General features: G+C 38.3%; 1 protein-coding gene across 8 annotated transcripts in view; it reads right to left on the reverse strand.

The window, feature by feature from the left end:
• The window catches only part of shisa7b (shisa family member 7), a 26973-nt gene extending 14844 nt beyond the window's left edge, over window positions 1–12129 (reverse strand). For 2 of the 8 annotated variants that reach the window (XM_073931529.1, XM_073931526.1), the window contains exons 1-4: window positions 12062–12129; window positions 11442–11708; window positions 4068–7178; window positions 3732–3889 (exon numbers count right to left, since the gene is read on the reverse strand). In XM_073931529.1, the coding sequence (XP_073787630.1) occupies window positions 3732–3889; window positions 4068–4747 (838 nt within the window). In that variant the 5' untranslated portion in view covers window positions 4748–7178; window positions 11442–11708; window positions 12062–12129. Of the gene's footprint in view, window positions 1–3731; window positions 3890–4067; window positions 7179–10229 lie in introns of all 8 variants that reach the window. The other 6 variants (XM_005159490.5, XM_003200548.6, XM_073931530.1 and 3 more) reach the window with 4 other exon arrangements.
• Window positions 12130–14272: the final 2143 nt, after the last annotated feature.

The raw sequence follows: 14272 nt of genomic DNA on the forward strand, positions 1-14272 counted from the left end.
CCCAACTCCCCCCCTCCCCCGTAAAAAAACTGAAATTACTAAATATGTTCATTTAAGGCTGTTTCATTGTAAATAAGCTGTTAAATGGTCAGTAATATGTTTTAAAATTATTATTAAAAAAAGATAAATAAATATATATACGTTAGCAGCAAATACATTAGCAAACAGTTCAGCTTATTAAAATTAATAGCAATTATAATGAGACAGAATCAAGCTATTAATCTCATTAGCTGTTTCTCTACTGTATAACTTACACATTCTGATTAAAGAGCAACGAATGAATCTGAATGATTTTTTTTTATTACATTAAATAAGAGGTGTCACTTAAAAAATGCACACATCTAACGTTGTAATGAAAGCATTCGACTGCTTTCCTAACTTTTTATGCACATTTAAGATGAAATTAGTTGTGTTTGGAAAAAAAAAAAACACCAAGATCGACATCTTTATATGTTATTATTATTAATTGTGTGTGTATGTCTGTTTAAACGCACACAAAAGCCAGACTTTCTCTCCGCTTCAAATCGCGTGTACAGAATCCGTTTGGGAAACAGCATCTGTTTATCACCATGGAGCACGTCAGCTGACAGTCATGGACCATTAAGTTATATGACTGTTTATAGGATTGTATAGGATGGGCGACGGCACCTGTAATCAAAAGGAAATGGACTCGCGCCGTTTTAAATATTTATTCATAAGTGTTTTCATTCCTAAACAAAGTGAATGCACAGAAGACTCACGTTTTAGAGCAAGGGGTGACCTCTGGTGGTTTGGCGGTATGGGTTGCGCATAGGGAGGCTCGGCTGTTCAGAGAAAGACTGAAAATACGGGGGAAATTTGGGAAAATACCTTTACGGGAAGATAGCAGGATAGAACTGTAAAATACGGGAGAATCCTGGGAAAAACGGGAGGGTTGACAGGTATGTATTTTATATGCAACTTATTTAACAAAACATAACTGCGTGCTCCTACTTTATTCAGTTAGTAGTGCATAGCGCAAACAATGTGGGCGCACTCACAGGAGGAGGTGAAGGAAAGTTGTATCGAAATCTGACTCCCCTTCACGTGCATCACCAGCAGTTAAACTCACAGCGGTTTATCACAACAATTTTATCAACTTTTTTTTTACACAATTACCAGAAAGAAACATAGAAGCTATGTCTGATTGACAAGCAGTGACTACTTATGTTTAAAAGAGTTTAAAATGCCAAATGGGACGGATTTATTCCCCTTTACAAAAGTAAAACATACTCTAATAGGTAGTGTAATCTACACAACATTAAGTGCAGTGTGTGGGTGAGAGGGGGGCAGTGTTTCAATGTGATTCAGTTATGTTGTGGTTTTCTGACTGCATGTGTTGGTTACTATATAATTAAAAATGATGATAAAATTAAAGCAACTACACTGTAAAAAAAAGCCATGATTTTACGGTTTATTAACAGAGGTTGAATTATAGAAATTTACCAAAAATTTAAATTGAAGTAAATTTCTGTAATTGAATGTTCATTATTTTAAAGTAAATTTATGTAATTTAACGGCTATTATTTTACGGTTTATTACCGGCACACCAGCTGCTGGAAAAAAAACGTAAAATTAGGGATTTTTTTTTTACAGTGTAGATTCATTTTGATGTAAATCGTAGTTTTAATTTTGAAGTTAATTAAATGAAATTAAATATTAATGTAATATTTTGGGTGTTTTTTGAGAATTTAGGCATGTTTTGGGCAGCTTTTGGGCTGGAAAAGTCCGCTATATCTGGCAACCCTAATGCATTCCCATAATTTACTTCTTTTTTTTTTTTCAAAGTCAGACTGACACTGTTCCCTTTTGTCACTTTAAGTATTTTTTTAAATCATTAAGTATTTGGTTACATCCAGATGTGATTAAAGGGGACCTATTATGCCCCTTTTACAACATCTAAAATAAATGTCTGATGTCCCTAGAGTGTGTATGTAAAGTTTCAGCTCAAAATACCAAACAAATTATGTTTTTTAATCCTTGAAACTGCTCCTTTTAGGCTTTGATCCAAATTGTGCTGTTTTTGTAACTGTCGCTTTAAATTAAAATGAGACTGTGATCTTTTCAAAAGAGGGCGGAGCTACAAAGGCCTTTGTGCTATCATAGCAGCAGATTCAAAACAGGATGTTAACTCCTGAAAACTCTAATGCTGCGTTCACACCATAAGCATTTTGCTCCAGTTGGAATATCTGAACTTCAGCAGACATTCGCGCCGCGTTAACCAATCAGGAGCTTGCTCTTGTAGGGGCGTGATTATCACGTAGTGCCTGTCGTTGATGTACCGAGGGGAAATCCTTTCGTCGACACTGGACAACAGTTCATCAAACTGGGCTCGGCTCAGTCAGAAGCACTGCTGAAAGCCTCCATCATCCAGGTACAGTTTCTGGAGGAGTTGATGAACTCACAGGGCTGGGTGCACCTCTGAAAGGATTTAGAGGCGCAGAACGAATCTACACTGTTTTTCAACATTCCTAAAGCACATAAAGCACAGCGACCATCTAAGATCCATGTTAGCCATTTAGCAACGAAGCTAGAGTCACCAGGCAGACAGAAGCCCTACCCATGACAAGAATCTGTGTCTATTGTGAAGTGAATTTGATGGGTAAAAAAAAATAAATTTAAAGGGCGAATGAAGCAAGTAAACTCAAAATTTTCGTGTGATTTATTTGCGCGTGCTGCGTCTAGTGTGTGCGCAGCATAATAGCAGACAGCTGCTTCTCACTCCAGGCTGTTCATGCTAATAAGGGAGAGATTGTCACTAATGGCGGAAGCTTTCCTCCTCTGATGACGTACAAAGATGACTACCACAAATACGTTTTTGCATTCCAATTTACTTAAATGTCAAAAGAAAAACTCCACTATACTGTTATCACGGCTTTCAGAAAAAGGACACTGACAGCGGCAGCCAGATGAGACGATGTCAAATTTGTTAACTTTATAGTCCTATCCATAGATGCTGCATTAGAATCACCTCGCATAAGCTTTAACTAGTTTTCGTAATCTGATACAAAGATTATTAAATACAACTATAGCTTTATAAATGTAGCAATCAAAATATAAAAATGTAAGATTTTAAACACATCATGACTGTCTTGTGAAAGGGCCCATTCAGCAGGGATGCATTAAATTAACCACAGAGACAGTTGAAAACTATAAAAATAAAAACAATTATGTTTTAAATAAATGTAGTGGTCAACTAATGACGTCTAATTGGAATAATATTTTAACAGCAGTGTTCTGGAAAACGAAAACCAAAAATGGACCATTGTTTAACTGGTCAAGACCAACTGAAAATATGACTACCATAACCACAATTTTACCAGGCATTTTATGTACTGGCCTCCTAAAAATAAAGTCTATAAATTGCCCCTGAGCTGTATACTTGGAATACCCCTGTCCTAGAAGTTAGTCGTTAATGTTTTAGCCTTGATGAAAGCACCTCTTTCTTAATTTGCTGCCCTAGTTCCATGTGGTTACATAGCAGCTTCTGCCTCTGAAGCAGAAGTAATCTGACTCATTTCTGACACATCGTCTGTTCTACATTACCACATACACTCAGGCTTGTCAATCTGTCGACTAAAATCAGGCCTTCAGACTTATTTTCTATGCTCTTGATTCTACAGTTCAAACACTGCATTCTCTATGTCCTCTCATTTAATTATTCCCTTACTTTTCGTGCCATTGTATAACTTTTAAGTGCATGTGAGACTCACTCCGGTTGTCTTTGCTCTGGAGGACAGGAGCGTAGAAGTTTTTCGCCTGGCGCCCTAGGGTGCCCTCGCTGGAGGTGGCGGTTGTGAGGACCGTGCTGTTGTTTCTCTCTCCTTGCTGGACCGGACTGGACTGGTGACGCAGAATGTCCACCAGAGCTCTGAAGAACAACACAGAGAGATAGACGAACGATAGAAAAAGGAAGGATGAGTGTATGAAGGAATCAAAAGGCCAAAGCTGAAAGAGTCTGACATCAAGATCACTACGGATCTCTTCAGATGGCATTCACTGATGCAGACTCAGATGTGTACAGCATTGTCCCCTTCCCTGTCACTCACCTAGGCATGTTGATGTCTCTGTTCCTCGGCCGTCGAGACAGTTTATGGAAGGCCACTTTAACCCCAATGGCTACGGCCATGGTGAAAGAGATGACTCCCCCAATGACGTAAGCGGTGTTGTTGCTCTGTTGTTGCAGCGGGTCAAAATCTGGGTCGTGCCGGACCGGGGGCTGGGTGATGGGTCCCGCCGTGACGGCCCAGTCAGGTGAGCGGTAATTAGTGCAGGAGTCTTGGTCTAGACGTTGCCGTTGGTGCTCGCAGCAGAAGCGATAGTGGCAGGTGCCGCAGCAGTAGACGTAGGTGCCCTTGGTGCAGTTAAAAGTATTGTCAAACTGTCCCATCACGTCATAGTAGCCCTGACACACATCCACGTCCACCAGTCGCTGAGGAGGAGGTGCCACCTGTGCGGCTCCCAGCGGGGGCTTCAGGGCATAGTCTGTCACATTGAGGGGAAGCATAATTTGCGGCAGGGGCCTTGGAGGGATCTCGGCTGCCTCTGGCTCTGCCGCCATTGCGGCGGCCTGTTTGCCCTGCACATCAGGCGGAGGGGCCTTACGGCCACGTCCTCGCAACAGAAGCAGCACCGGCCCCCCATTCACTGAGGAGCGTTCAGAGGTAAGAGTCACTGCGGAGACCAAAGGGCCAAACAGGAAGAAAAGCAAGATGGCAGCTGGTGGCATCTTGATTGGGGGCGGGTTATTCTTTTATCAAAGATGAAAAAAAGTGAAGCCTTCTTGCAAAAGACTTCTGAGGACTACAAAAAACTGGCACCTATCAAAAGTTGCAAGTCAGTATGGCAATATATAAGACATGTAGACAAGTTAATCTCTCTTTCACATGTGCATACACTAGTATGCAAATAATTTCATATGCAAAAAGCACATCCAAGTGCGCAAGTTCAGGTTAAAGAAAAAAAGCATGAGACTCTTGGTTAGGATGTAAACATATTTCTGAGGAAACTATTAACAGGAATGAGGTAAATCTATGTACAAGTTTAATGCTTAATGGGTGAAAGGTGGAATGTCTGACGAGTTTGATTTGGCACAGATTAAATATGAGGAAATTCTTACTCTTAATTCAACTTTTTATGCATATGAAAATGACTCGAATGCCAAACACAAAACAAAAATGTTTGACTCTTCTGTTGCAAGTACTTAAGTCTTGTAAACAAAATGTATATTTGAACAATGTAAACGTCTTAAAGTGACAGGGGTACAGCAGCTTCTCAAAAGCTGGCTTTGTTTACTAAACTGAGCTATGGAACTAACAATTCATTCAATACTCAATCTGAGTTCACCTTACGGGCAACATGTAAACATTTCTGCTCGAGTGTAAACTGTTTTACTAAATATCCTCTATTCTGGTTGGCACTTCAGTTGTTGACTCACTAAACAACCATAAATATATAGAGACAGTTACTACAACCACCATGTGATTTGTAAACAATTGTCATTGTCAGTTCCAAGAACTGATTTCGTTTTGTAAACAAATCTCAGTTGAACAGAGCTTTAGGCTTATATTGTCAATGAGAATGTCTTGCGAGACTACCTTTCAAGGTCATTGAGGTTCTGTTGTGCAGTCCAAATAATCAGGCTAACAGTGTCAGTTCTCTGGAGAAAAAAGAAAGTGAGTTACGTCGACTTTCAGAGGGATGCCACTGAGATTTAAGATGAAGGTAGGATGGAACAATGAAAGAGTGTTTAACTTTTTAGAGTTTAGAGGTGGGGAAGAGCTGATATTTTCTCTAAAGGTGGCACCACGGAACAAAGGCTCATTACGAAGGCTTTGAAAGAGTGTAGGTCGGTTAGGGCACTCGCGAAGTGTTACAAGCAGCAGGTAAATATATTAGTTCCTGGTTTGATGACACAAGTCAGGCCAGAAAGGAAGAAGTGTTAAGGGATAGGAAGAGAGGAAACGGAAAGTTGGACCAAGTCTAGGTAAAGGTCAGGGGCCTATGTGTGTTGGACCCTCTTGCGTGAGTGTCTCTGCTCTGGATTTAGCTCAACCCAACAGAATAAAACAAACGGGGGCTTGGGCCCAGTTCTGACAGGACAGCATGGTTGAGCCCACTGAACAGGCATGAACAAGTCGGGATTCATCCGTCAATGTGGAATACGTGGAAACGTACCAATAGACCTATCCTAAGTATGAAAAAGCGTCTTTTCAAGTAGTGGGACAACTTTAAATGTCGTCCCACTGTCAACACAGTAAACGCGTCAATGGCTCGCTGGTGAATATGGCAAATTACGAAACGTCAAGCCCCTGGACCACCATCAAATACACAGACCTCTAAAAATATTCCTGAATATACCCATGCACTTGCTTTTTTAGAATGACCAATGCATGCAGCGATGGCAGGGATCTTGACGTTAGTATGGCTATGAGACGTATGGCTTCGGTATCAGGGACTCCTGAAAGTTCTGCTCAGGGTCCGTAGAGCAGGATGACTTCTGATGGAGAGGAAGAGTTCAACGGACTTTAGTGAGTGAAATGGACGACTAATCAACAGAATTAGCAGCAGCTCACTTTGGAAAGTTTAATGAGGCTTGTGCCAGCCATCCATAAGCCTGTCCATCCATCGATCAATCGATCAGGAGTCGAACTCTCTCAGACTAATGCATTCGTAACGGCCACTCTTACATAAAGCATGTTTAACCAATAATGCACTGTTCTCCCTATTCTGGGAAGCAAAAGCGGTTTGTTGTTTTTGACTGTAACTTAGAGATGGAAACACAAACTTTCGACCATGGGGGATTTGACATGCTATTGTATTATAATGGACAGTGAAAACAGGGTTAAAAAAAAATTTAACTGTTATGTAAATTGAGGTTAATGGCTTAACAAATTACTGGTGAAATAATTTCTTGCTTCTGGTTGGCACAGTTAGTGTTTGGCACTGGTTTTGGTAGCAAAGAGTCAAAGAGAAAATCTTCAGTCTGTGCAAATCAACATCCTTTCAAAAAGCCCCTGGCTCGCAAAAAACATTGACAGTTCATCTGCTTTAGAAAAGAAGACGACTTGTTTTCCTGGCTGGGACTCCAAGCGGTTTTTATCCAGGCTGATGGCTCTTCGTCTTGGCTTCTGGTTTCCTTTGCTAGTCTTGGGTTTTCACTGAAAGACAGAAAGAAGTTGTGAGTCGATCAAATCCCTGATCTGCCATGACCTTATTTATATATTTGAAGGAGAAAGGGTTCGATTGCCAGTCTAACAAATTGATGGTATACATATAAAGTTAAACCTCTTTCACAATGTCTGAACAAATACCCTGATAAGAAATGTGTCAACACTTTGTTTTTGCTCTCAAAACTATTTTTACTGGTTCAAAACACCAACCTAGAACATTAAAATTTACCAAAAATTAAGTATATATATATATTTACACCTCCCCTACTCACCTACCCACCCACACATACATAGTGCATGCATTCCCTGATGATTAATTATCATAACTGTTTTTTAATTTGTTCAGATTGAAAAAAATCTGGTTCATTCCACCAAATACACTGCATAAGATGCTTTTCTTACATATATTTGTTGTCTTGTTTCTAGTCCAAATATTTAAAAATTCTTAAATCAAGAAAAATTTTCTAGACTAGCAAGACAAATAGTCTTGTTTTAAGAAATAATATGCCAAAATGAAGTGAGTTTTTCTTTAAAACAAGCAAAATAATCTGCCAATGGGGGTAAAAAAAATTATCTTATGTCAAAAGGAAAAACAAGATTATTTTTCTTACCACATTGGCAGATTATTTTGCTTGTTTTAAGGAAAAACTCACTAAATATGTTTTTTTTTCTGAAAACAAGACAATATGTTTTGCTTGCCAAGAAAATTCTTCTTGATGTAAGAATTTTTTGATATTTGAAGTGGAAACAAGACAAAAAAAAAATCTATGTAAGAAAAGCATTTTATGCAGTGTACAGAAACCTAAACTAAATAAAAAAACATGAAACAGAGAGCTGTATTGTAGTTTTATGATCTATTATGTTATTTCAAAAAAATAGCGAAAACATGTCATCTTACTTAAAAATATAACAATAAAACTAGAGATCATTTCAACCTGGTCATGTCATTGACCCTTGAACATGTCCTGCTTGTTATCAAACTATGTCATAACTGTAACAAGAGGCAATACAATCATAACTTAATGTAAACAGCTATCATAACATTATTTATCAATATGTGGCTCTTTTTGGATTCTCGGAAGCTGTAGAAATTAAAAATATAAACAGGAAATACATTAGGACCATTGTTTTGTGTACATCTCTCAAAATGGTCTATATAATATATACATCCACACACACTATAGGCCTGCTTTAGTTTGCCAGCGCATTTCACGCATTAACATTAGTTTATTCATGCTTAAAATACAATTCTTCCTTGTAGAATTTCACAATTGCTTTCCCGATAATTGTATTGTTTGCAAAAATATATATTCTATGATCTTCTCTCCTTTGTGTCTATCAAGTTCTAAATGAAATGAGCAGATATACTGAGCGTGATCACTGATTCATCTAACAAATTCCATTTAATATTTAGGTTGAACTCCACATAAATCAGGTTTGAAAGACCGAAGAAGAAACTAATAAAAAAACTAATAAAAGTAGAAGGCTTTTTATTATTTAAATGGACAAATTCTGATTGAGGAAATGAGCTGGCCAGTTTGTTATTTACCAATAGGTAGGTTCACACGGAATCTGCACGTGCAGATTTTTGGCCCATCATTTATTTACTTGTGTAAATGTGTGTAAATATATATTTATTCAGTTTTAAAATTGATTTCAGTAATATTATAGACTAATATGAAAATATCTATATGATTTATTTACAAAATAGTTTGTAAAGTCATATTTCTTTTTAAGAATGTCTTTTCTTTAAGAATGTCTTTTTATATGAGAGACTTGCTTTGTTTACCAAATAAGTGGAGCTAGATGGATTTGCATTGTAAGCATTAAATAAAATGTATTATTATTTAGTTATTATTTTTATAGTTATATTATATAATTATTATTATAATATTTTTATAGTATATTATAGGTTTTTTATTTAATATATTAAGCTTTATTTATGATACTCCCAAAATAATTCTGCATAAATCCGCAGATTTTTTACAAAATTCTCCGCTGAAATAGCAAAAATATGTCCACAGATTCTGTCTGCCCTACCCATAGCGAACAGTTTTTAATTTGAAACAAGTTTTAACAGATTCACAATTTTTTGTTGTTTGTTTTTTATGATGGATGATAATAAATTAGCATTTAAAAAGTATTTTTTATACTTCTAAAATTTAAATCTCATTACATTTTAAAGAAACCGAATAACTTACAGTTCAAATGCACATTTCTAAATAAACAAATTTTTATAAACAAAACAAAAAAATAGTATGATTAAGCACTTTGACACAAATGTAGGAAGTATTTTTGTTGCATCAAAAAGTGTGGTAATGACAACCATCTGACAAGCTAGTCCAGCACAAATTAGTGCTTATAATGTCACTAAAATGTAGTATTTGAACCTCGAATATCTGCAAAAAGGTCCACCAACTGGCTATGGTTCTGTATACACATAAAATTAAATGATATATCATAACACCAATATGAAAATCGGCTTGCCTGTACTGACACTGACTAATAATCTTAAACAACCAGGCTATTTAACTATTTAAAACTCTTAACAATACAAAAAATTAGATTGCCTTTATAGATTTGTTTCCTCAAAACAAAATCATAATCCTGCTCCTCCACGATCAACAAGGTGCAAAGCATATGCACACCATATTCCATGCATATAGTAGCGCGACCTCAGCTTTCTCACACACTGAGTCACGCGTTACGCCACTGAATAACATGCACATGTTAGCATAGCTGATGCAACACAGTGCATCTTAAAAGCCTCAATGACAACACTTGGCATAAATAAGCAGTATAAACGCTTGTGGGAACATACTGAAAGCTTAATACGTTCAAAGAGATGCAGCTTTGGACGAAGCGAGAGAGGAAGCGGGGGGTGACAGAGCCACAGATGTGCGCGGAGTGGGGGGTTGGCAGGGCAGAGAGAGACCCTATTGAGAGGAGAAGAGAAGGCAGGAAGGATGCAGGGATGGGGGAGGAAGGGTCTCTGGGACGAAGGGCTCTTCTGAGAGGGGGAGAAGAGCTGCTACGCACCTTTAAACGGCCTCTCATGAGTGCATCTCGTGCCCTTTGCTTTGCGCGCTCACCAAGTCGCCGATGGCAACGCCTTGCGTGGCTAATGATGTGAAGCGGAGAGACAGGCACACATAGCAACTCGGTCTCACGCTACACCTTCCTTCCCTCTTGATTTTTCTCCATCTATTTGTCAGTGCGTGGGTCGAAAGTGTTCTCTCAGAATAGCTCTGCTGCAGTGAAGGAGAGAGGGATGTGACATGCAGATAGAGATGGGCAGATGGATCACCGCGCTCGGTTTGCTCGTTTCATCCTCCCTTTGCGGTAAATATTCTACACGGGCTGCTACTTCTTCGTAATGCACATCTCCACTCATCCGCCTCTTCCTCTCGGTTCCCCACCCCCTTCATCCTCCTCCTCCTCCTCCTCCTCATCATCATCAGCAGCCCTGTTTCTCTGACTCAGGAGGATGGCAGGCATCCGTCCCATCACAAACAGGTGCAGATGACAGATGTCAGGCCAACATGCAGCCCGTTACCACGTTTTAACAAGAGAATTGGAGAATGAAGGGCAGAAAGAGGACAGCAGGCCTTGGGAGACCAAAGCTGCCTTTAGGATTTTAAAGTGTTGGTCAGCAACAAGTCGTGGCACAAAAGAGCTTTGTGGTGTTATTTACAGATGAACAAAAGAAATGTAAACAAAATAAAAACGGAAGAATTTGACAAATTTTGACACACATGAATGCTGATGTTGACAATGCGCCATGGTTAGAAGTGACACAAGCCGTTGACAAACAAATACGCGCGTTTTTCTGTCACTTCACACCGACTTTTATTCGATTTAATTCTGAGGTGATTAGATTTTCAAGTCCAGGGAACTAAACTCAAGCTTTTTGCGCGTTTATACCTTCATTCAGACGTTATTTAGTTGACGCGCGCGCGCAGACTATACACACAGCAGCATCATGGCAGATCTTATGAAGGAAATTAACATTCCAGTGGCGGACGACACACGCTGTGCGACACCAATCTCTATGACATGTATCCATCCTCAAATCCGCATTCGTTACGAACATAGCGCATTTACCACATAACAAACGACTTCATTAACAGAAATGTAGCAAAAACCGCAAAGCACAGGTTGTAATGTGCGCGCGACCGATGTGTATGCGATCCTCGCGCACGCTGCAGCAGTAGCAGCATCAGATGGGAACAAAATGAAGGCACGTCTTACCTGCGTGTGTTGCAACAGCTGCCCGCTTCCAGTCTGTGGAAAATGACGCGGAAACCGAAAGAAATGTGACACAATAACCGTTCAAAGTTATTGATGCCGCTCTCTTGGCTGACAGCAAACTGAATGAGATGATGCAGCACGCGCAGTGTTCACAGAGATGGGGTCTTGCGCTTCTTTACAGCTCTTCTCGGTTCGTAGAAAAAAAGACGCAGTTTTGTGGCATTGGTGATTCGGAGGCGAATTAAGTCCCCAATCGTCCTGGGTGGTCTAGAAAAAAATGACAGTTTCAAAATATAGTTTTCATTGAGTCACAAGTCATAAAAAGGTGAAAGGATTGAGTGGACGTCTCCAATGATTAGCAAAAATATCGACCATGCGTGATTACACTCCAACGAGAAAAGAAATCGCATAATACTCCATGCATCCAGGTAAAAATAGGCTATTTGGCATATAAAACACTATTGACTATGCACAGTCTAATCCGTTAGCTTGCCAAATTCGTATACAACGGCTGATTAATTAGGCGCACCCGGTAATATCCGTTTCCACACTCTTTAAATGACCGTATTTTTCCCTTTCAACAAATTCAATGGGCTCCACACTCACTAATAGAGATCTACCTCCGCGCCACTGAAACGCGATTGCTCCCACAAAGGTCCGCTTCGCTCAGTTTACATCAATTGATTGGAGCGAGCAGATGCTTGCACGTGGTTTCATTTGCTAAATGCTGGAAATGATCTGCCAATCGTTGGCACGCGTTACTGGCGGAGAACGGCTTTTGTACGCGTGATGGTTTTTAGGGAAAATCAACTGACGCTCGCGCGCACACTGGCACGCGCTCCAGAGATTCTGTAGCGCGCTAGAATCTGTTAAAGACGGGCTGGGATTTAAGTTACTCGTTTTTGAGAAATGAGGAACAGATTGACAGAGGTCAAGTGTAACTCATAAATTCGAGGAACAGAAATGAATACAAAGTGTTGTGCCAGCGGTTGCTGTGGTTACCGCAGTATCACATGACAGTAATGGATCTCGATTGATGTCTTATTTCTACGATGAATCAAATGAAAGCAGTCAAGAACATGACAAGGGCAAACCCCAGTTTAAAATCAATAGGAAAAAGAAGAAAGTGTAGATATTTTGCTTTTTAAAGTAGTATAAAAGTAGATAGGAATCATTCCCCACCAATACTTCTGCAAATTACCTCAGTCATAAAGAAATGTAATTGCCTAAATTAAATTATTAAGTATTTCCCAGCCCAATTTTTCACTGGGTGAGTTTTTGGCTACTTGAATAATAATAAAAAAGAATTGTTTTGCAATTGTTTTAATGCTATTGAGGTGGACAGTGGTAATGTTAGGGTCAGGATTAGTGTTATGTTAAAGAAGTATAGGGCCAGCGTAATTTATTATATATTAAATTTTAATTGCATGTAGTTACATGCAGGTGTTTTTAAACAGAAGTACAGTAGAACTTTTATTTACACAGAAGGCACAAATTACAAGAATAAATATGATAACAGTTGTCAAAGATAAAGAGGGACTCATAAACCCTTTATTTGAACAATTTAACTTAATTTGACAGTAAAAAGAAACACTAAAAAAAAATCAAATGAGAATAACTATATGAATAAAAAAGGGAATACACAAAGTAGTTGGCCAGCAGTTTAATAAACTGTAATAATTGGAGTGGATGGTGTCTTGTCAATACAATTATGCCAGTATAATACATAACAAACCGTATCTTTTATTAGAGTGTGAAAGTATTATCATGCTATTATACAGTAAAATATCAATCTTATTCAGGTAAAAGCATACAAATGACATGTTTTTTTTTACATGATGTACTTCATTACATCACAATTTTGTAACACTTTATTATAGGGAATATTTCTCACTACTTCCCTGTTGCTTATAAACAAGCCTGTTATTGACACTGGGGCTGTTTATTAGTACTAATAAAGTACGTTTTCTGCACAATTATATTCTACATTCCACATCCAATTCAATAACTAAACTTAACTAATACCTTACTAACTATTAATAAGTTACAAATTAGGAGTTTATTGAGGCAAAAGCCATAGTTAAATAGTGAGAATTGAACTTTAAAATAAAAAGTGACCAAAATTTTGTCCTAAAGATTAACAGAGAATTAAAAAAAATGCAAAAATTAAAAGTAAATTAAATGGTCACTTTTTAAATAATGTGCAAAAGTCAATTTATAAAAAGGTATAATACAATTTTCACGCTCTTTTTTTTAAAGATAAAACAAAAAATATGGAAAATATTAAAAAAAGAAAATGATTTCAAGAAAAAAGCGTTAAATATTGATGCACCAACATTTTTGGCTGGCATAAATTATCCTGAAATTATCCCCAATGCCAAAAACGGCATTGTTTGTTTTCAGCCACTGGTTTTGAGCCAATGGCCTTGCTGCTTTCAATCTCCGTCCAGCTGTCGTCACTGCACTTTGTGTAGTAGCTTTCAAACTGGACACAGGATGCCCTGCACTACAAAACCCATTTATTTCAATAGGTTGCACTGACAAAGATGGTTTGCTGAGACAAGAACAACAACAGCGGAACACACCATCAAGTAGCCTGTGCATGCGTTACAGCCAAAGTTAAAAATGGCTCAATATTGTTTGCTCGGTGGATATTCTGCCCATTTACAATTCTCTGTAAATGGACCACTTATGGTCACTGCAAAAACAAGTCTGCTCAAATAATGCATCGACAAGACATTTGAATGTAGTATAATTGTTCCTGTTGCTTGCAATGCTATGCAAGTAAAAATTTTGCTTCTTAAATTTTTCAGTGTCAATAACATTTCTAC

Source organism: Danio rerio, chromosome 19 (genome assembly GCF_049306965.1).
Source record: "Danio rerio strain Tuebingen ecotype United States chromosome 19, GRCz12tu, whole genome shotgun sequence".
NCBI lineage: Eukaryota > Metazoa > Chordata > Actinopteri > Cypriniformes > Danionidae > Danio > Danio rerio.